This window comes from Salmo trutta, chromosome 12 (assembly GCF_901001165.1).
Source record: "Salmo trutta chromosome 12, fSalTru1.1, whole genome shotgun sequence".
In the NCBI taxonomy this organism is placed as follows: Eukaryota; Metazoa; Chordata; class Actinopteri; order Salmoniformes; family Salmonidae; genus Salmo; species Salmo trutta.
The window spans coordinates 20,754,046-20,778,436 of record NC_042968.1 but is presented as its reverse complement, the minus strand read 5'-3'; the positions used below and the strand labels follow the sequence as shown (position 1 = coordinate 20,778,436).

Here is a 24,391-nt window from a genome sequence, read left to right as displayed (position 1 = left end):
TGAGCTGGGGGAATGAGACAGGCTCTGAGCTGGGGGAATGAGACAGGCTCTGAGCAGGGGGAATGAGACAGGCCCTGAGCTGGGGGAATGAAACAGGCTCTGAGCTGGGGGAATGAGACAGGCTCTGAGCCGGGGGAATGAGACAGGCTCTGAGCCGGGGGAATGAGACAGGCTCTGAGCAGGGGGAATGAGACAGGCTCTGAGCTGGGGAATGAGACAGGCTCTGAGCTGGGGGAATGAGACAGGCTCTGAGCTGGGGGAATGAAACAGGCTCTGAGCTGGGGTAATGAAACAGGCTCTGAGCTGGGGGAATGAAACAGGCTCTGAGCTGGGGGAATGAGACAGGCTCTGAGCTGGGGTAATGTGACAGGCTCTGAGCTGGGGTAATGTGACAGGCTCTGAGTTGGGGGAAGGAGACAGGCTCTGAGCTGGGGTAATGTGACAGGCTCTGAGTTGGGGGAAGGAGACAGGCTCTGAGCTGGGGGAATGAGACAGGCTCTGAGCTGGGGGAATGAAACAGGCTCTGAGCTGGGGGAATGAGACAGGCTCTGAGCTGGGGTAATGTGACAGGCTCTGAGCTGGGGTAATGTGACAGGCTCTGAGTTGGGGGAAGGAGACAGGCTCTGAGCTGGGGGAATGAGACAGGCTCTGAGCTGGGGGAATGAAACAGGCTCTGAGCTGGGTGAATGCACGCGTAACTGTAAGTCGCTTTGGATAGAAGTGTCTGCTAAAATGGCATATATTATTATATTCCCAGCTCCTGAACAATTAACAGATTACCAAACCATATTCCCCACCCCTGAGCAATCTACAGACAACCAAACCATCTTACCCACTCCTCAGCCATCTCAAAAATACCAAAAAGGCTGTGCTTACACAGGCAACCCAATTCTGATGTTTTTTTTTATTCGTCTTTTGACCAATCACATCAGATCTTCTCATATCAGATCTTTTTCAGAGCTGATCTGATTAGTCCAGAGAGCAACTAGGGGGGAGGGGGAGGGGGGATCTGAATTGAGCTACCTGAGTAAATGCAGCAAAAGTCTTCCCCACTCCTGAGCCATATACAGCAGACCACACTGCATACACCTCCCTCTGAGCGAGACCAACTGTCACTCATCAGGAGCTGCCAATCAGTGGGAGCACTATCTGGGCGCGTTCTGCTGCCAAGTTGGTAAATTGCATCAACAAATGGTGAATTCCTGCCAGTTCACGCTGGGTTAAAAAAAGTGTTACAGTTGTCCACTAAAAAAATGACACTGCTGACTGAAGTGGAAACGGCTTCAAATTGCTCATTGAACAAAGGAATATTTGGGGGAGTGTTGTGCTAATAATTGCCATCTACACGGGAGGTGTGAATTGCAGACAATTACCACGTGCCATGTGCTCAGATAGAAGCCATAGCTATTAGCCCAAACAAACAAAACCATGTTTTAAAGTGGCACTCCAGTCAGCTTTTCACCTCATTTATCACCTGATTTACAAACAGTAGCAGTGCCTGGGTAAAATAACTAGGGAAGCCTATTACATGTACAGTAACAGACAGTTACATGATCTACAGCATGGTCAAGCAAGTTAATGTTTCCCACATTTTCGGACCACTAAACAACTATTGATTTAGAACCACAGAGAGTTATCGCAAGTCGCAAGGAAAACAGGAGCTGCCTCCACTATTCCAGCACCATTTCAACATCATCAAATAACCTCTGCTTAGTCTAGTACAGTGACAACAAAAATATACCAAAAATAATTTTGTCCAATCAACATAAGCTAAATATGATGTGGCTTTCCATGGTTCTGATTTCTGTGCATGTGTGTGTGCGTGCGCGTTCGTGCAAGTAGAGAAACATGTTGACTCACCCTACTTGTAGAGAAACGCCAATGCCATCCTCCTCTCTTTCATGTTGACGAAACGGTCTATGACTGTCATACAGTACATGCTTTTATTTGTTGTTGTCCTAGGTTACCTGCTAAAATGCTTGCTCACTAGCCTAACTTCCTTTCATAGGCAACGTTAGCTAGCTAACATTAGCCTTCTACATCCAACAATTTTCTGTCAATAACTTTCAGTGGGATTTGATAGGAGTGATGCCAAATCCAAGCTGGCTTCCCTTGACACATTTTTTTGGTGTGCCAGGACCATTCACAGTTGAGCTCGCTCAGTATAGCTCAATGCGGCTTGGCAAATTTTGTATACTATTTTTGTCAAGGGAGGCCAGATGCTCGCTGGCTTCCCATGCCTTCAATGCTACGGGAGGCAACAATGTCATACTTGTTTGGACCAGACAGCATCAGATAGATGGCCTACACATATAGAGACATAGGCGCGCTTTCTCCTGTGATATACATTCAGCCTATTGCGAATTGAAGGAAAATTATGAAACACAGAGAGACGAAAGATACATTATTTTATGTTTTTTTCTTGATACATTTTTTGAGGAAGCCTGGCTTCCCTTGGCATCCATTAATACACACCACTGTTTACAAAACAAAAGGCACATCTCAATAGGTGGTCCAGGTAAGTCATGACATTGCAGTGGTGAGGTGGGGCTTTCCTCTTTTGTTCTCTACTGCTCCTCTATTGTTCCTCAAGCAAGGGGGAGGCCGATGACATCACGGGTTCCCATCAACCAACTCATTGAAAGCCCTACTCCTTGAAGTTTACAGTTGTCTAAAAAGCACAATTTTACTCAAAACATAATGTTTTACCCTTTAGTGTCTGCACTTTACTGTATTTATACTAGGGATATCACTTTTCAACAGTAAACGTTCATAAATTGCTGGAGGATGTCTTTAAAATGTATGTGCATCCAGGTGTACTTATGTGGGTGATTCAATTTATTTGAATGACATTATTTCCCTTTCCTGCAGTCAAATGACCAAATCGCCCTCTAGTGGCTTCATGGGTGGAATATTATTCACATTTTTCATAAATCCATAATTAATAAACATGATTAAAAAACTAACGCCAAAAATCTGGTGTTTCTATATCAAAAAGTTGTGTTATATTTCAGTCTTCTGTGATGTATGTAAAGTGTAATATTGGAATGCAAACTCAAAATGTAACACATTTCAACTTTATATCTGACATGGTACAGGTGTGTTATTTTTTTTTAAGACCATAACCATCTGTGTGATGTGTATACTTTTGTTTTAAAGTAGATTTGTTTGACCACCAAGAAACACTGTTTGAGCCTGATTTAGCCCACTGCAGATTAACAACGTGTGCTCCATTTGAAGTAGAAATCATTTTTTACATAAAACGTTATTACATAAAACAAAACATTTAATAATTTTAAGACTACAGGAAATAGATTGACTGCTATGTTAAACAACTGCAGTCATGGCTGCTTTGACTGTAGAAAAACCGGGTCTCTTAAAATACATCCTCCAGGGATTTATTTTACTTTTCCTGTTGAAGATAAAAGTTTCCCCTGATCGACTTCTCACTTCCGTCTCTGCATTTAGCTATTCAGATATTCTGTATCTTTATTGATTTTGTAAGAACAGACATTGCAATGTTTTCAGCTGATGGCAACCTACAATGGTGTTATGCAAAGTGTGCTTGTCAAACATGATGTGAGTATTTTTTCCTTCCATAACTAATGCTACGATGAGAACATGTACTATATATAAATGGCTTGTAACAGAGTCAAATGCAATATGACAATAAAACTCTATTGGTTTCAAGGAACAACAATAATGACAGGGAGAGATGAAAGGAAACAAAAGCAATACAATGCAATTAGCTTTCCCACTGTGAAGTCAATCCAAACACATTCCAGGATGCCTCTCAACACTAAAAACATCTAAAAACACTACCACAAAGCTTTTAATGTCTACTGGGGATAGATTTTTGACACTTATGTGTTCTGTTGTTGTTGTCTAAATGGCAGGCTTCCAGAGGTGGTATTAGCACTATGGGGGTGGAAGAGCATTATGTGTTGAGGGGTTTGTAAACAGAGGACCCACCTGCACAGCGGAAACAGATTGAGAGTCTATTAAGGGAAAACCAGGGAGGATTCTAACAGACTCAAAGGGACTCAATGTGGTCACATACACATACATGGATGAGGCTATAGGACAGTCACCACAGTGCAGCCAGTGCACACACGGGTTGGCCTGGCACCCTGAGCAGATTAGTCAACACAGAGTCAGGATGTGGGATGGACACACAAACACGTGTAGGGTTGCAAAATTACAGTAACTTTCCCAAAATTCCGTGGTTTTCCAGAAATTCCGGTTGAAAGATTCCTGAAATCAGGAGAGAATGAGCAGAAATTCCGGAAACCTTCAACCAGGATTTCTAAAAAAACCTGGGAATTTGGGCAAAGTTCCTAGGATTTTTGAAACCTACACAGATGGCACTTTAAAACATGAACACAGGCCTACAGTAAAAAACAAACAGTCATCGACAAGATGTTCTATGCATATTTTTCTATTCAATTCCTGGAATTTCTGATTAGAGAACAACAGCAGGGGTAGGAATTAACTATTGTAACAAACATTAACTCCACTTTTTCAGTCCCACTATTAATGTAACATGGAAAACACACAAATTCCAATTCACTTCCTAATCTGACAAAATGAACACTGCATTGACCTCGATTCTGATTATCCCTTGTTCATGAGTTTATCTCCACAATCTCTGTGTTGAAGTCTGTGAACATGATGACAAAGAGGCCAGACAGGGTGGAGGACTCGGTATAGAATCTCATCAACCACAAAAGAGAAGCGTCATCAAACAAGCGGCTGCAGCCAGTGACTGTCTGTCAGTGTGACCAAATTGTAGCAGAGGTCACAAAACCAAGGTCACATGAAATGAGTTGTAATCATAACCACAGGATTATAAATCCATAATCCCTACTGCCGTGTACTGACTGAATGTTGGCTCCTGCCTCTCCCACCGACCTCTAGTCTGCCTCACCACCAGCTATGGTAAATGCTCATATTTAAAGACAGCTTAATCACATTACCTGGAAGAGAGGAGGATATGCATAAGCAAAAACATCCTACTTGGAATTAGGCTTTATTTTTTAATAGTATTCTACTCAGGCAAATACTGTGACCTCTTAAACCCGGAGTCAATGAGCTGTGGAGTGGACTGGAGTGACATTTTGGCAGTTTTGTGTGCTCCAGGAACAGATGAATTGTGGGGGATCCTGCACAGCGTGGAGCCCTGTGTGTTTTTGGCAAGTGGCACCGCCTATCACACACACACGAGGCTGGCATTCTGCAGTGGCAGAGTGGGTAGTTTGTCAAACGGGACTGTTAAAGCACAGCCCACCTGTCTGTTCATATCATGCTGACAAGCAATTCAACGTCTCTACCATCGTGCTGTTCTCAGATCTGACTTCCTGGATCCATCCCATCTGCTTTCTCTGACAGCAGTCCTGGTCCATTTGATCTCAGATCAGAGTCTGCTGACAGGCTTCTTACTGACGATATCACAAGCTGAGCAATCACCAACATCACTGTCATAACAATAGGCCTAACAAAGCAGCATGACGGGGAGTGGGCGTGAGAGGGAGAGAGAGGATGGAGAAAAAGACGGGGGTGCGACAGTTGAAAGAGAGAGAAAGGGGGTAGAGGGAGAGAGAGAGAGAGAGAGAGAGAGAGAGAATAGGTTAGAAAGACAGTAGAGGAAGTACATCACAGCGTTCCTGACAGTTGAAAGAGAGAGAAGGGGGGAGAGAGGGTGAGAGAAAGAGAGAGAGAGAGAGAGAGAGAGAGAGAGAGAGAGAGAGTATAGGTTAGAAAGACAGTAGAGGAGGTACATCACAGCGATCCTGACAGTTGCATTATTTCCTTTACAAAACATCACATGAAAAAATCACATTAAAAAAACACATGATTTTCAGACACGTGTGAACAAATCACATGAATTGTTAATTATTTTGACATTTTCATGGTTTTCGAACATGAGTAACACATCGACGGCCACATTTTCAGGTTAGCCTACTGTAACTATAAATCTCTTCTTATGTCATCATAGAAAGTGTGCATGTTCAAGATAGCATGCAAAGGTCGCAGGTCTGTTGAGATCTTCACAATGTCTATAATAATCTGCGCAGAGTCTTGAACAGCATTGATCACTTGCGCTAGGCCTATGTACTTTTAATGTCATCTCAACTACAATCCAGGGCATTTGGTTGTGCTGTTAGATGAAGCACAGTGATAACACATTAAGTTGTATAAATACAAAATATCTGCCAGTTGTATTCCCATTTCAACTTTATTGTGCTTTTAAATGGTTGAAAGCGCAGTGATAACACATTTTGATAACAAGTAAACAAAAAAATCTGTTTTTCCTTTGGAATTTGGTTGTGCTTTTAGATCAGGGGTAGGCAACCCTGTTCCTTGAGTGCCGCAGGTACTGCAGGATTCTGTTCCAACTAGTCACCACACCTGACCAACTGAGCTAACTGATCAGTTCAGTGATTGCCTAAATTCAACACACCTTGTCGTCCAGGTCGGTTAAATCAAAAACATGAAGTGCCTGCAGAACTCCAGGACCAGGGTTGCCTACCTGTGTTTTAGATGGTTGAAAGCATAGTGATAACACATGGGGAATTCAACAAACTTCTGGCTGTCTTTTAGAGTGGGTGAATAAAGGTTGAAATCTCATTGATCAACGTCTCAACCAAATATTACCCAAATGTTGACGTTGAAATGACGTGGTGTGCCCAGTGGGGACATATTCTATTCTCTCCTCTTCTAATAATTTATGTTCAATGAGGTTTTCTTCTATTTTTAAGTTTTGGCATATTCATTCCAGCACCATAGCACCCTACATTTCACTGCTGGTTTGCTTCTGAAGGTAAGCATGGTCAGTCCAGATGAAGCTGAAAATAAACATGTGAAAATAAAAGTCATGTTTGTAGAAAAAAAATCATGAGGAAATAATACATGAAAATGAACATTAACATGAACATTAACATGAACATCAACTGTGTGACATGTTCATTTTCACACCACTTCCAGTCTCCCATCCAGGGACCAACCAGGACCAACTGCATAGCTTCAGAAGCAAACCAGCTGCAGGGTGCTATGTTGCTGGAATGAATGTGCCAAAACTTAAAAATAGAAAAAAGGCAGCAAAAGCCAAGGCCAGGGCAACCTAACCAAAGATAGGGAAAATTGTCAGGAAAAAGGGAGCCGTTTTATTGAATTGCGTTATCATAACAAATGTTTCACTGCAAATGTTTTTTTTTCATCCATTTACAAGGATGAGGGATGGGGCTGGAGAAATGCAACCACTCTCAAATCCATAGAATACACTGTTGGGTGCAAGGACTGACCATCCATGATATCAACATATCATTTTTAGGCTATACAGTGGTTGTTTACATTTACTTTGTTTTCAAACATTGGAGTAAATCAAGCTTATATTTTGGGTTCAACTAAGCATGAGGAACATACATTGCCTTCAAAAATTATTCATACCCCTTGACTTATTCCACATTTTGTTGTGTAACAGCCTGAATTCAAAATTGATTCAATATTTAAAAAAAGATCTGCCATATAATACCCGATGCCCATAATGACAAAGTGAAAACATGTTTTTAGAAATATTTGCAAATGTATTGAAAATTAAATATAGAAATATCTAACTTACATAAGCATTCACACCCCTGAGCCGATCCATGTCAGAATCAAATTTGGCAGTGATTACAGCTGTAAGTTTTTCTGGGTAAGTCTCTAAGAGCTTTGCACACCTGGATTGTACCATTTTTGCACATTCTTCTTCTTTAAATTTTCCATGATCTGTCAAGTTGGGTGTTGATCTTTGCTAGACAGCCATTTTCAAATCTTGTCAGATATTTTCAAACCAATTTAAGTCCAGACTGTAACTACGCCACTCAGGAACATTCAATGCTTTCTTGGTAAGCAACTCCTGCGTATATTTGACCTTGTGTTTAAGGTTATTTTCCTGCTGAAAGGTGAATTTGTCTCTCAGTGTCTGTTGGAAATCAGACTGAGCCAGTTTTTCATCTATGATTCTGCATGTGCTTAGCTCTATTCCATTTATTTTCATCCCCCCACAAAACTCCCTAATCATTGCTGATGACAAGCATACCCATAACAGGATGCAACCACCACCTTGCTTGAAAATATGAAGAGTTGGACTCAGTCATGTGTCGTGTTGCATTTGCCCAAAACATAACACTTTGTATTCAGGACATGAAGTTAATTTCTTTTCCACATGTTTTGAAGTTTTACTTTAGTGCCTTATTGCTAACAGAATGTATGTTTTGGAATATTTTCATTCTGTACAGGCTTCATTCTTTTCACTTTGTCATTTAGGTTAGTATTGTGGAGTTACTACAATGTTGTTGATCCATCCTCAGTTTTCTGCTATCACAGCCGTTAAACTCTGTAACTGTTTTAAAGTCACCATTGGCCTAATGGTGAAATCCCTGAGCAGTTTCCTTTCTCTCCGGCAACTGAGTTAGGAAGGACGCATGTATCTTTGTAGTGACTGGGTGTTGACACACCATCTAAACTGTAATTTATAACTTCACCATGCTCAAAGGGATGTTCAATGTCTGCTTTAAAATGTTTTACCCATCTACCAATAAGTGCCCTTCTTTATGAGGCATTGGACAACCTCACTGGTCTTTGTGGGTGATTCTGTGTTTGAAAGGCACTAATTGACTTCGGGACCTTACAGATAATTGTATGTGTGCGGTACAGAGATGCGGTAGTCATTCAAAGATCATGTTAAACACTATTATTGCACAAAGCGGGAGTCCATGCAACTTATTTTGTGCACATTTTTACTCCTGAACTTTATTTAGGCTTGCCATAACCGGTGGTGTAAAGTACTTAAGTAAAAATACTTTAAAGTACTAATTAAGCAGTTTTTGGGTGGTATCTGTCTGTACTTTTCTTTACTATTAATATTTTTGACAACTTTTACTTATATTTCACTACATTCCTAAAGAAAATAATGTACTTTTTTACATTTTCCCTGACACCCAAAAGTACTAGTTACAATTTGAATGCTTAGCAGGACAGGATGGTCCAATTCACACACTTATCAAGAGAACATCCCTGGCCATCTCTACTGCCTCTGATCTGACGGACTCAATAAATGATGATGTCTGAGTGTTAGAGTGTGCCCCTGGCTATAGCCCCTGGCTATCCGTAAATAAAAATTAATTTAAAAAATCATGCCATCTGTTTTGCTTAATATAAGGAATTAGAAATTTGATACTTAATTAAATTTGAGCAATTACATTTACTTTTGATACTTAGGTATATTTAAAACCAAATACTTTTAGACTTTTACTCAAGTAGTATTTTACTGGATAACTTTCACTTTTACTTGAGTTGCTTTCGATTAAGGTACGGTATCTTTACTTTTACTTAAGTATTTTTCCACAACTGGCTATAACAAAGGGGTTGAAAACTTATGGACTCAAGACATTTCAGCTTTAAATTGAAGAACATTTTTAAACATAACTCCACTGATTATGGGGTACTGTGTGAAGGCCAGTGACAAAATAAATCTCAATTTAATCCATTTTAAATTCAGGCTGTAACACAACAAGATGTGGAAAAAGTCAAGGAATGTGAATACTTTCTGAAGGCACTGTATATTCCTATATTCTTCAAGAATCAATGGGTACATATCATTAATTTATAAGTCCAAAAATGTATGTAGCAACTGTGGATTGCCCCTTTAACCGGAAGTGACCTTCATACAGCAGAACCATGTCCCCATTTCAGTGTGACCCATTTACCTGCCCCCCAAAAAAAATTCTGTCCACTGTTCCACAAATGTCACTCAAAATCTTTCCCTTGTCCCGTATTTTGGTTTTTAAGATTTGGTCACCCTAATTCCAACCGGTAGAAACATTGCAAACAGAAGAAATTCTTATTTTACAATGATGGCCTAACCCGGCTAAACCCTCCCCTAACCCGGATTACGCTTTTTTGTAAGGGTGTATGTAGTGAGAGTCGTTAGAGTAGATCCATTAGAGAAGAGGTGGTATGAATAAATAAACACAGCAGCACCAGCATGCTCACCAGACAGACCCCTCGAGACTGGTCCACCCAGAGCACATCTCCCCACAGTGCCACCCTGCCCTCCCATCTCTCCCTTCACACCAGGGAGAGCCCTACACGGCTAATATCTCTCTAAAGCTCTCAGAGGGCAGAGTGTGTGGTGTCCTTACAGCATACAGTATACCTGTATATTACTAGAAAAAGTCATATGGAACGTTGAATGAAGTATGTCTAAGAATGCGATGAGAGAGGTACGGCCAGGCAGCTTGTATCAGAAACTCAGCCGCTCCAGTGGTTCTGCTCTTTGTGTATGCTGCGTTGCCATGCCCCTGAGCCAGTGTGTGTGTGTATGTGTGTGTGTGTGTGTGTGTGTGTGTGTGTGTGTGTGTGTGTGTGTGTGTGTGTGTGCGCCCATGGCTCCCTGTCTCTATGTGAGCTGACTGACAGACTAACTGACTGATTGACTGACTGGTTGACTGACTGATTGACTGCGTTCAACACTAGGGAACTAGGTGGGGCAATTCTATGGGAAAGGAAGTGTTATTTATTGAATCTCAATTAACATAAATGATTCAAAGAGGAGACAATAGAATAGAGGCTGTGGTACGTCCCCATTAGGCACACCACGTCATTTCAACGTGGAAATGATGGTAATATTTGGTTGAGACGTTGATCAATGAGATTTCAACCTTTATTTACCCACTAAAAAAGACAGGCTGAAGTTTGTTGAATTCCATGTGTTATTACTATGCTTTCAACCATCTAAAGGCTCAACCAAATTCCATTGTAAAAAGAATGTCATATTCCTGGTTTAGTTGTCATCTAAATGTGTTATCACTGCGCTTTCAACCATTTAAAAGCACAATAAAGTTCAAATTGGGATACAACTGGCAGATATTTTGTATTTATACAACTTAATGTGTTATCACTGTGCTTCATCTAACAGCACAACCAAATGCCCTGGATTGTAGTACATAGGCCTAGCGCAAGTGATCAATGCTGTTCAAGAGTCTGCGCAGATTATTATAGACATTGTGAAGATCTCAACAGACCTGCGACCTTTGCATGCTATCTTGAACATGCACACTTTCTATGATGACATAAGAAGACATTTATAGTTACAGTAACTTTAAAATGAGACCATGGATGTGTTACTCATTTTAAGGTTGAATAAATACTGTTACATTAGTTTGTAAGATGCCTTAACTTTAGGCTATTTACTGTATTACAAAAGTCATATTGAATTGTGTTTGGATGACAAAGCAACCAAACATCAACATTTGAATTATATCTAATGCTTGGATAGGTTATTCTGAGCCACTGGCTTAATCATATTCTTTAACTTTCATTTTTGGTTTAGTTGGAGATGTGAATCCAACATAAGCCTATCATTGTTAACTTGTTGGCATGTTAATAGGCTACTTACAGTATTTCAAAGTGTAATTGAATTGCTGTTTGTTATCAATGCAAATAAATAAACATTTGAAGGAGATTAGTATTTTGTACCACTGATTTAGTCTGGCTTTAATTCCAGTTTGTCTACTAATTAATCCCTTATATGTTGGATTCATGTTTCCATCTCAACCAATAATCAAAGTTAAAGAATATGACTAAATTAATTTAAATTGCATTTAAAGTTTGATTTGATTTAATTTAGTCCTATTTTTTAACTTTGGGGATTTTGGGTTGAGATGGGGATGTGAATCAAACATATCAATTAATACATTTGTAGACAAACTGGAATTAAAGCCAGAGTAAGTCAGTGGCACAGATGGAACTATCTAAGCAGATCTCCTTCAAATGTTGATATTTGGTTGCACTGACAACCAAACACAATTCAATATCCAGTTTGTCTACAGATTAATCATTTATATGTTGGATTCATGTCTCCATCTCAACCAAAAAGTTAAAGAATAGGACTAAATCTAATCAAATTTTAAATGCACTTTAAATAAAGCTTGATTTGATTTAGTCGTATTCTTTGTCTTAGATTTTTGGTTCTGATGGAGACATGAATCTAACATATCAATTATTAATGTATAGACAAACAGTGAATGTATTTAGTTATTAAGAGATCTCTCCATAACCATTATCACTATAGCACATTGGTAGTAGTCAGTGACAAATATAAATATGGATTTGGTTAAAACCCTGGATGGGAGAACAAAGGAATAGTTGTAGATCAACTCTCCAGTAGGAGGTGCTTCCCAGCCTACAGTTTCTTTCTGAAAGTGGATATAATGTTGAAGATCTAATGTTGTTTCAAAGGTTCAACATATTTTGCACAAGGCTGGTCTATGTTGAAAATCGGTTACAATGATGGCATAATGGTGTGGTTGAAATTTCACCCTCAAAACAAGTTTATCTTGATGTTTAAAAAAAATCCTATGTATTATCCACGTAGATCCCACGTCAAAATATGGTGACAAATTACATTGCTGATTCAACCAGTTTGTGGGTCCTAAGTTCATGTGCTTAGTATACTAAGCACATGAGAGAAGAGCATATGGATCAAGTTCTATTCCAGATCTCTCTCTATCTTTCTCGCTCTCTGAGGACTCTTCCTCCCTCTCTCATCCTCTCACTCTGTCTCTCTCTATCTTTCTCGCTCTCCGAGGACTCTTCCTCCCTCTCTCATCCTCTCACTCTGTCTCTCTCTATCTTTCTCGCTCTCCGAGGACTCTTCCTCCCTCTCTCATCCTCTCACTCTGTCTCTCTCTATCTTTCTCGCTCTCCGAGGACTCTTCCTCCCTCTCTCATCCTCTCACTCTGTCTCTCTCTATCTTTCTCGCTCTCTGAGGACTCTTCCTCCCTCTCTCATCCTCTCACTCTGTCTCTCTCTATCTTTCTCGCTCTCTGAGGACTCTTCCTCCCTCTCTCATCCTCTCACTCTGTCTCTCTCTATCTTTCTCGCTCTCCGAGGACTCTTCCTCCCTCTCTCATCCTCTCACTCTGTCTCTCTCTATCTTTCTCGCTCTCTGAGGACTCTTCCTCCCTCTCTCATCCTCTCACTCTGTCTCTCTCTATCTTTCTTGGTTATTTTACTAAATAATTTTCTTTCTATGTTCCAAGCTCTACAACCCTTAAAGGTACAATGCATCTGTTTTTTTTGTCTCAATATCGAATCATTTCTAGGTAACAATAAAGTACCTTACTAACTAGACTTCCATCCAATTGGTGACAGATTTGAATGTGGATACAAAAAAAGTATATGTGCATTTTCCCACCAGAGGTTTCAATCAAACTGACTTTTTAGGCGATAAAATGCTGAATGTGATGACAGTCAAAATGAAAGCACTTTTACACTTAAGGCCTAGATTCAATCAGATCAAGAGTTAACCTGCGATAGCAGACGACAGTATAGCGATGTTTTGGCAGTGTCGGCTGCCAAATCACTCGAATAAGAAGTTCAAAACGAGAAAGCGTAGGATATATGGAAATAATGACTCTTAAATTGAAAAATCATTCAACTAAATAATGAGGATTTCTATCATCCTAATCAAGGTGTAGATTATATCTCAAATTCCTGTGTTCCAACTTGTAAACAAGGCTGTTAATTCGACACCGTGCCGCCAATGGTAATGTCCACTTTAGGTATAATGCCTAGAGCCACTTGTGGATTTGACAGCTGTAATGCAGTTCCACCTAAGACATGGTCAAAACAACTGCCATGTGGATGTTGGCTAAAGCTCCAGAGTGGGCGGCGGTTTAAGGCACGGCATCTCAGTGCTTGAGGCATCACTACAGACACCCTGGTTTGAATCCTGGCTGTGATTGGGAGTCCGATAGGGCAGTGCACAATTGGCCCAGTGTCATAAGAATTTGTTATAAACTGACTTGCCTAGTTAAATAAAGGTTAAATTCACTACTGTTCAAAAGTTTGGGGTCACTTAGAAATGTCCTTGTTTTTGAAAGTAAAATTAAAAATTAAAAAAATAAAAAGAATTGTCCATTAAATAACATAAAATTGATCAGAAATAGTGTAGACATTGTTAATGTTGTAAATGACTATTGTAACTGGAAATGGCAGATTTTTTTATGGAATATCTACATACAGTAGGCATACAGAGGCCCATTATCAGCAACCTTCACTCCTGTGTTCCAATGGCACGTTGTGTTAGCTAATCCAAGTTTATCATTGTAAAAGGCTTATTGATCATTAGAAAGCCCTTTTGCAATTAAGTTAACACAGTTTAAAACTGTTGTCCTGATTAAAGAAGCAATACAACTGGTCTTCTTTAGACTAGTTGAGTATCTGGAGCATCAGCATTAGTGGGTTCGATTACAGGCTTAAAATGGCCAGAAACAAAGAACTTCCTTCTGAATCTCGTCAGTCTATTCTTGTTCTGAGAAATGAAGGCTATTCCATGCGAGAAATTGACAAGAAACTGAAGATCTCGTACAATGCTGTGTACTACTCCCTTCACAGAACAGCGCAAAATGGCTCTAACCAGAATAGAAAGAGGAGTGGGAGGCCCCGGTGCAAACCTGAGCAAGAGGACAAGTACATTAGAGTGTCTAGTTTGACAAACAGACGCCTCACAAGTCCTGAACTGGCAGCTTCATTAAATAGTACCCACAAAACACCAGTCTCAACGTCAACAGTGAAGAGGCGACAAAGGGGTGCTGGCCTTCTAGGCAGAGTTCCTCTGTTCAGTGTCTATGTTCTTTTGCCCATCTTATAATAACATTTTTATTGGCCTGTCTGAGATATGTATTCTTCTTTGCAACTCTGCCTAGAAAGCCAGCATCCCTGAGTCGCCTCTTCACTGTTGACTTTGAAACTGGTGTTTTGAGGATACCATTTAATGAAGCTGCCAGTTCAGGACTTGTGAAGCATCTGTAATTTTAATGGACAAAAAATGTGCTTCTCTTTCAAAAACAAGGACAATTCTAAGTGACCACAAACTTTTGAATGGTAGTGTATATACAGTTGAAGTTGGAAGTTTACATACACCTTAGCCAAATACATTTGAAGACAGAAGTTTACATACACTTAGGTTGGAGTCATTAAAACTCGTGTTTCAACCACTCCACAAATTTCATGGAATAAACTATAGTTTTGGCAAGTCAGTTAGGTCACTTCGACTTTGTGCATGACACAAGACATTTTTCCAACAATTGTTTACAGACAGATTATTTCACTTATAATTCACTGTATCACAATTCCAGTAGGTCAGAAGTTTACATACACTAAGTTGACTGTGCCTTTAACCAGCTTGGAAAATTCCAGAAAATGATGTCATGGCCTTAGAAGCTTCTGATAGGCTAATTGACATCATTTGAGTCAATTGGAGGTGTACCTGGGGATGTATTTCAAGGCCTACCTTCAAACTCAGTGCCTCTTTGCTTAACATCATAGGAAAATCAAAAGAAATCAGCCAAGACCTCCACAAGTTTGGTTCATCCTTGGAAGCAATTTCCAAACGCCTGAAGGTACCACGCGTACTGTTTGTACAGATGAACAAGTATAAACACCATGGGACCACGCAGCCGTCATCCCGCTCAGGAAGGAGACGCGTTCGGTCTCCTAGAGAGGAACGTACTTTGGTGCGAAAAGTGAAAATCAATCCCATAACAACAGCAAAGGACGTTGTGAAGATGCTGGAGGAAACAAGTACAAAAGTATCTATATCCACAGTAAAACGAGTCCTATATCGACATAACCTGAAAGGCCGCTCAGCAAAGAAGAAGTCACTGCTCCAAAACGGCCATAATAAAGCCAGACAATGGTTTGCAAATGCACATGGAGTGTATGTTAACTTCTGACCCACTGGGAATGTGATGAAAGAAATAAAAGCTGAAATAAATTTCACATTCTTAAAATAAAGTGGTGATTCTAACTGACCTAAGACAGGGGAGTTTTTACAAGGATTAAATGTCAGAAATTGTGAAAAACTGAGTTAAAATGTATTTGGCTAAGGTGTATGTAAACGTCCGACTTCAACTGTACATTTAAACTCAGTTTTCACAATTCCTGACATTTAATCCTAGTAAAAATTCCCTGTCTTAGGTCAGTTAGGATCACCTCTTAATTTTAAGCATGTGAAATGTCAGAATAATAGTGATGAGAATAATTTATTTCAGCTTTTATTTCTTTCATCACATTCCCAGTGGGTCAGAAGTTTACATACACCCAATTAGTATTTGGTAGCATTGCCTTTAAATTGTTTAACTTGGGTCAAACAATTCAGGCAGGCTTCCACAAGCTTCCCACAATAAGTTGGGTGAATTTTGGCCCATTCCTCCTGACAGAGCTGGTGTAACTGAGTCAGGTTTGTAGGCCTCCTTGCTCAACATTCTTTTTTAGTTCTGCCAACAACTTTTCTATAGGATTGAGGTCAGGGCTTTGTGATGGCCACTCCAATACCTTGACTTTATTGTCCTTAAGCCATTTTGCCACAACTTTGGAAGTATGCTTGAGGTCATTGTCCATTTGAAAGACCCATTTGCGACCAAGCTTTAACTTCCTGACTGATGTCTTGAGATGTTGCTTCAATATATTCACATAATTTTCCATCCCTCATGATGCCATCTATTTTGTGAAGTGCACCTTTCCTTACTCATGATGCCATCTGTTTTGTGAAGTGCACCAGTCCCTCCTGCAGCAAAGCACCCTCACAACAGGATGCTGCCACCCCCGTGCTTCACGGTTGGGATGGTGTTCTTCGGCTTGTAAGCCTCCCAGTTTTTCCTCCAAACATAATGATGGTCATTATGGCCGAACAGTTAAATTTTTTGTTTCATCAGACCAGAGGACATTTCTCCAAAAAGTATGATCTTTGTCCACATGTGCCATCCCAACCGTGAAGCACGGGGGTGGCAGCATCCTGTTGTGAGGGTGCTTTGCTGCAGGAGGGACTGGTGCACTTCACAAAAGGCTCAGGTGGGTTGCTGGGTTGAAGGCTCAGCTGGGTTGCAATCCGTAGTCTTGCTTTTTTATGGCGGTTTTGGAGCAGTGGCTTTTTCCTTGCTGAGCGGCCTTTCAGGTTATGTCAATATAGGACTCGTTTTACTGTGGATATAGATACTTTTGTACTTGTTTCCTCCGGCATCTTCACAAGGTCAGCAGGGTAGCCTAGTGGTTAGAGCATTGGACTAATAACTGGAAGGTTGTGAGATCAAATCCCCAAGCTGACGAGGTAAAAATCTGTCCTTCTGCCCCTGAACAAGGCAGTTAACCCACTGTTCCTAGGTTGTCATTGAAAATAAGAATTTGTTCTTCACTGATTTGCATAGTTATTAAATAAAAAATGGTCTGTTGTTATGGGATTTATTTGCACTTTTCACACCAAAGTACGTTCACCTCTAAGAGACAGAACGCGTCTCCTTCCTGAGCGGTATGATGGCTGCGTGGTCCCATGGTGTTTGTACTTGCGTACTATTGTTTGTACAGATGAATGTGGTACCTTCAGGCGTTTGGAAATTGCTCCCAAGGATGAACCAGACTTGTGGAGGTCTATACATTTTTTTCTGAGGTCTTGCCTGATTTATTTTGATTTTCCCATGATGTCAAGCAAAGAGGCACTGAGTTTGAAGGTAGGCCTTGAAATACATCCACAGCTACACCTCCAATTGACTCAAATGATGTCAATTAGCCTATCAGAAGCTTCTAAAGCCATGACATCATTTTCTGGATAAAACACAGGTGAATCATGTTTTTGACTGCAGTTGGCTTTTAATAATGTCTTCTCCCCCCTCGCCCTTTCTCTTTTTTTACATACACGCATTCAGTTACTAAGACGTGCAATAGAAATAGCATCTTTCCCTGTGCACCGATGTAATCCCCCTCTCCACAGTTATTGACAACCCTATTGAAGGCTCAGCTGGGTAGAAGGTTCAGCTCTACTCCTCAGGTCCTGAAGACTCTCGCTCTGTCCTCTCTGCTCCAGTGAGAGAGAGCTGACCCTGTGCCCTTATACTTCCTCCTGGGCTGCTCTGGTCTTGGCTGAACCACAGGATCGAACCACAGGAGAGCCTGTCAAGCACACAGCCTGATGCCTCAGAGAGTCCAAATCCAACACCACTCTGTTGGCCAACACACTATCACAGTTGCGGACATCTGTCATAATGCAATCTCATGCACCCATGCTCACACATACTGTAACATGTATGTGGACACACATAAGTGATCTGTTTCTACCTCTCTGTCTGTCTCTCTCTCTTTGTCTATGTCTCGCTCTCGCAAGCACCCACACCCAGATAAATGACAGACACATAACACGCTCTCATCACGCTCACGTCCTCTCAAACACACCTCTCCAGTCCTTGGCTAAGCTCAGCTGTGTTCGGAGAGTAAACAGCCAAGTTCCTGTCACCTCAACTCAGGATCCTTTCACTACCTCACTCACTCCTTCGCTCTCTCTCTCCTTCTGTCGCTCGTTCCATTAGACGGGGTTATCCTTCGCTAGGCGTATGGGTCGGCATGAGGAAATACCAGAGGGAGAGAGAAAGGGGGGATAGAGTAAGGAGAGGGGAAATAGGGACGGAGGGATTTAGGGAATAGAGAGGCAGTGGGAGAGAAACCAAGAGAAAGTAGTGAGGAAGGAGAAAAGATGTGAAAGAAAGGGGAGTGAAAAGTAGAAAAAGGGGGGTGAAGAAAGGGATAGACGGGGAGAGACAAAAACAGGGAGGGAGGTATAAGGTAGAAGGGAGGTAAACGCGGAGAGAGAGTGAGTAGGAGATGCGTACATACACACTGAAACATACTGACACAGACACACATAGAGGGGTATCTATAGCCTGGCATACTCACATCGTGGGCTGCGATGGTGCTCACTTTTGAACAGGGTCATATCAGGGACGCCAAACAAAAGAGGGCGGCTGTGGCTTTCAGACTGGAGACAGACAGATGGCTGGATGCTTTCCCTGCTTCTCTCTCTCACAATCACTCTCTTTTCCTCTCTCCTTATGTCCTCTCTTTCTCTCTTCCTGTTTTGGCTCTCTCTCTGCAGGCAGGCAGGCTGTGGACTGACGACTGTGTTACTACTGAATCAATGACAGAGCAGTTAGAGCAGCACCAACAGTATGTACCATCTGTCCCTCTGCAGCGGGGGTGGACAGAGGAAGCACTGGGTTAGCCCATTAGCTCCAGCAGGCAGGGGGGGTTAGTGGGAGTGTGTCAATTTATTTTTCACAGCAACAGGAGCCTGGCTGGGGCTCAGGGCTTATAGAGTCTGCCCAGGCAAAGAGAGAGCTGCCAAGAAGTGTGTGTGTGTGTGTGTGTGTGTGTGTGTGTGTGTGTGTGTGTGTGTGTGTGTGTGTGTGTGTGTGTGTGTGTGTGTGTGTGTGTGTGTGTGTGTGTGTGGTGAAGAGAGGGTAACTCTATCCACAGCCGGGGGCTAAGGGAGTGAAGGGGGACAGGGGAGGGCAGGGGTCTAAGAGAGGAGCATGAATCTGAGGACACAGCAGAACAGAGATGACGAGATGACGAGAGGAGCTCACCACTGACCTCATATCACACAGGGATGGCATTATACACAGGCACTCCCACACACCAAACACACACACGTCATACAGAGAATGTGGGTGTTGTGGGTGACAACTGGATGAGTTAACAGTGGAGATACTTGAGTATGAGGGGAAAGAGGGAGGGAGAGAGGACGGGGAGAGCGAGTGATAGAGAGAGAGGGGGGAGAGGGAGCAATAGAGGGGGGGGAGAAAGAGAGAGGGGGAGAGACTCACCTCCCTGTTGTGGAGAGAGCAACATTAATTAAGCCTTATCTAAAACAGAGTCATTCTACTGAGGCTAAGACACACACACACACACACATGCACGCAATCAAATGCTGAACACACACTCATACACATACAGTATAAACACAGGCAGTGTCCCTCGAGTGCAATGTGATTAGGGTGAGGAGATAGAGATTACAGACAGGTATAGCAGACCTCTGGTGTTTGTTTCCCTCCACTTGATTAACCAGTAATTTACTCAACAACAGAAACACGTCAATTTAAATTTTTACTTTTTTTTATATCACCTTTATTTAACAAGATTGGCCAGTTGTGAACAAGTTCTCATTTACAACTGCAACCTGGCCAAGATAAAGCAAAGCAGTGCGACAAAAAACAACAACACAGAGTTACACATCGGATCAACAAAAGTACAATCAATAACACAATAGAGAAATCTATATACAGTGTCTGCAAATGGAGTAAGGAGGTAAGGCAATAAATAAATAGGCCATAATAGCGAAGTAATTACAATTTAGCAAATTAACACTGGAGTGATAGATGTGCAGATGAGGATGTGCAAGTAGAAACACTGGTGTGCAAAAGAGCAAAAAAGTAAATAAAAACAATATGGGGATGAGGTAGGTAGTTGGATGGGCTATTTACAGATGGGCTGTGTACAGCTGCAGCGATCGGTAAGCTGCTCATATAGCTGATGTTTAACCTGTTGGGGCTAGGGGGCAGTATTTGCATGGCCGGATAAAAAACGTACCCGATTTAAACTGGTTACTACTCTTGCCCAGAAACGAGAATATGCATAATTAGTAGATTTGGATAGAAAACACTCTAAAGTTTCTAAAACTGTTTGAATGGTGTCTGTGAGTATAACAGAACTCATATGGCAGGCCAGAACCTGAGAAGATTCCATACAGGAAGTGCCATGTCTGACAATTTGTTGTCTTTCTGTTGCATCTCTATCAAAAATACAGCATCTGTGCTGTAATGTGACACTTTTTAAGGCTCCCATTGGCTCTCTAAAGCCGGCAGAAAGTGGAATGGGGTGTCTGCAGTCTCTGGGCGAAGAACAGCAGGAGAGTTTGTGAGTGGTCAGCCTGGGGACAGTGAGACTGAGATGCGCGTTCACGAGAATTCTCAATTTTTTTCTTTCAGCCTTTGAATGAATACAACATTGCCCGGTTGGAATATTATCGCTATTTTACGAGAAAAATAGCATAAAAATTGATTTTAAACAGCGTTTGACATGCTTCTAAGTACGGTAATGGAATATTTAGAAATGTTTTGTCACGAAATGCGCACGTGCGTCACCCTTCGGAGAGTGACCTGAATGCACTAACAAAACGGAGCTATTTGAATATAACTATGGATTATTTGGAACCAAAACAACATTTGTTGTTGAAGTAGAAGTCCTGGGAGTGCATTCTGACGAAGAACAGCAAAGTAATCAAATTTTTCTAATAGTAATTCTGAGTTTAGTGAGTCTCAAACTTGGTGGGTGTCAAAATAGCTAGCCGTGATGGCCGAGCTATGTACTCAGAATATTGCAAAATGTGCTTTCGCCGAAAAGCTATTTTAAAATCTGACACAGCAATTGCATAAAGGAGTTCTGTATCTATAATTTTTAAAATAATTGTTATGTATTTTGTGAACATTTATCATGAGTAATTTAGTAAATTCACCGGAAGTTTTCGGTGGGTATGCTAGTTCTGAACATCACATGCTAATGTAAAAAGCTGGTTTTTGATATAAATATGAACTTGATTGAACAAAACATGCATGTATTGTATAACATAATGTCCTAGGAGTGTAATCTGATGAAGATCATCAAAGGTTAGTGCTGCATTTAGCTGTGGTTTTGTTTTTTGTTACATATATGCTTGCTTTAAAAATGGCTGTGTGATTATTTTTGGCAGGGTACTCTCCTGACATAATCTAATGTTTTGCTTTCGCTGTAAAGCCTTTTTGAAATCGGACAATGTGGTTAGATTAACGAGAGTCTTGTCTTTAAAATGGTGTAAAATAGTCATATGTTTGAGAAATTGAAGTTACAGCATTTTTGAGGTATTTGTATTTCGCGCCACGCGATTCCACTGGCTGTTGACTAGGGTGGGACGCTAGCCCAGGGAAGTTAAAGTTAGTGAGGGAGATATAAGTCTCCAACTTCAGCAATTTTTGCAATTCATTCCAGTCATTGGCAGCAGAGAACTGGGAGGAAAGGCGGCCAAAGGAGGTGTTGGCTTTGGGGATGACCAGTGAGATATACCTGCTGGAGCGTGTGCTACGGGTGGGTGTTGTTATGGTGACCAGTGAGCTGAGATAAGGCGGAGGTTTACCTAGCAAAGACTTATAGATGACCTGGAGCCAGTGGGTTTGGCTACAAATGTGTAGCAAGGGCCAGCCGACTAGAGCATACAGGTCGCAGTGATGTGTGGTATATGGGGCTTTGGTGACAAAACAGATGGTACTGTGATAGACTGCATTCAGTTTGCTGAGTAGAGTGTTGGAGGCTATTTTGTAAATGACATCGCCGAAGTCGAGGATCGGTAGGATCGTCAGTTTTACGAGGGTATGTTTGGCAGCGTGAGTGAAGGAGGCTTTCTTGCGAAATAGATTTAATTTTGGATTGGAGATGCTTAATATGAGTCTGGAAGGAGAGTTTACAGTCTAACCAGACACCTAGGTATTTGTAGTTGTCCACATATTCTAAGTCAGAACTGTCCCGAGTAGTGATGCTAGTCGGGCGGGCGGGTGCGGGCAGCGATCGGTTGAATTGCATGCATTTAGTTTTACTAGCGTTTAAGAGCTGTTGGAGGCCATGGAAGGAGTGTTGTATGGCATTGAAGGGTCAATGCAGAGGGGACCCCACCAGACAGCTCCACAGTGTGGACACTCATACTGTCACGCTCTGACCTAGGAGAGCTGTGTTTTCTCTGTTTAGCTAGGCCAGGGTGTGATAGATGGGTGGGCATTCTGTTTGTATTTCTATGTTTTGTTTTCTATGTTTTGGCCGGGTATGGTTTCCAATCAGAGACAGGTGTCTATCGTTGTCTCTGATTGGAGGCCATACTTAGGCAGCCTGTTTTTCCTTTGGGTTTTGTGGGTAGTTGTTTTCCGTTTTGTCAGTGTACCTTACGGAACTGTTGTCAGTCGTTTTATTGTTTTGGTTCGAGTTTCTTCATTAAAAGTTTAAATATGAGCACTATACACGCTGCGCTTTGGTCTACTCATTCTGACGTTTGTGACACATACAGTGCCTTCAGAAAGTATTCACACCCCTTGGCTTTTTACACATTTTCCAAAGCCCAAATTTAAAATGTATTACATTTAGATTTTGTGCCACTGATCTATACACAGTACCCCACAATGTCAAAGTGGAATTTTGTTTTTTGAAATGATTACAAGTTAATAACAATGTAAATCTGAAATGTTTTGAATTAGTAAGTATTCAACCCCTTTGTTATGGCAAGCCAAAATAATATATGTTCAGGAGTAAACATGTGTTTCTGGTCTGGCTGTGTTGTTGTCCTGCAGTAGCCAGCTTGCTAAATCTGACCCTTTCCTAAGCCATGGATGGAGATGGGGATTTGGCCTTGTGGTTTTGACTTAATTCTCTGTACAGGCCAATGATTATGACGGCGAAGATTATGAGACGATTGAAGTTCAATATGTAGCCTAGTAGGTTCAAGTTAACTAGCTAGCTAACTTAGCTGGTTCATTGTTGCCCATGAAAGGAAGTTAGTTTTTGTTGTCCTAGGCTACCGAGCTAAAAGTGTACTTACTCTATGATAGAGCCATAGACCATTTTGCCAACATGAAAGAGAGGAGGATGGCATTGGCTTTCAACTAGTCTACAAGTAGGGTGGGTCAAACTTTTTTTTTACTTGTGCACACACACACACACACACACACACACACACACACACACACACACACACACACACACACACACACACACACACACACACACACACATACATACATAGAAATCAGTACCATGAACAGGCACATGATATTTAGGAACATTGATTGGACTCAATTGATTTTGGTATCTTTAAGTTTGTCTTCACTACATTAAACTAAGCATATATAGTCTAGTTGTTTGATGATGTTGAAATGGTGCTTGAATAGCAGAGGCAGTGCTCCTGTTGTCTTTGTGCTGACTTGCGGTAACTCAGTGGTTCTAAAGCAGTAGTTGTTTAGTTAACTGTCGAAAACATTAACTTGCTTGACCATGCTGTAGGTCACGTAACTGTTTGCTACAAGCAATATTTGCTTTGTGGAGTTCCCCGGACAGATGTTGCTCTCCAGGTTTTGTAAGAAACACATGTATTCCTCCTCTGTGTGACTGTCTTTTTGTTGTCTCGGTCTTATGGTATATCACAGTGGCGTATGAACGAATGGGTTATAGAGCAAACAATACAATTATCACAACATAGGGTGTAATATGGCTTTTTTACTGGCTTGGCTTGGCTTCCCCAGTGATTTTACTGCTCTGTGTGAAATAATAGTGGTTAACATGATTTTTGAATGATTACCCCATCACTGTACCCCACGCATACAATTATCTGTAAGGTCCCTCAGTCGAGTAGTGAATTTCAAGATTCACGTACAAAGGCCAGGGAGGTTTTCCATGCCTCACAAAGAAGGGCACCTATTGGTAGATGGGTAAAAAAAAAGTAGACAT

The 24,391-nt window shown here is 41.3% G+C and overlaps 1 protein-coding gene across 1 annotated transcript in view; it reads right to left on the bottom strand.

The window, feature by feature from the left end:
• Nucleotides 1–19,054, bottom strand: part of LOC115203152 (RNA-binding Raly-like protein) — a 69,692-nt gene extending 50,638 nt beyond the window's left edge. Inside the window, exon 1 of the mRNA XM_029767567.1 lies at nt 18,770–19,054. Within this exon, the coding sequence (XP_029623427.1) occupies nt 18,770–18,809 (40 nt within the window). The 5' untranslated portion in view covers nt 18,810–19,054. The remainder of the gene's footprint in view (nt 1–18,769) is intronic.
• Between the last annotated feature and the right edge of the window lie 5,337 nt (nt 19,055–24,391).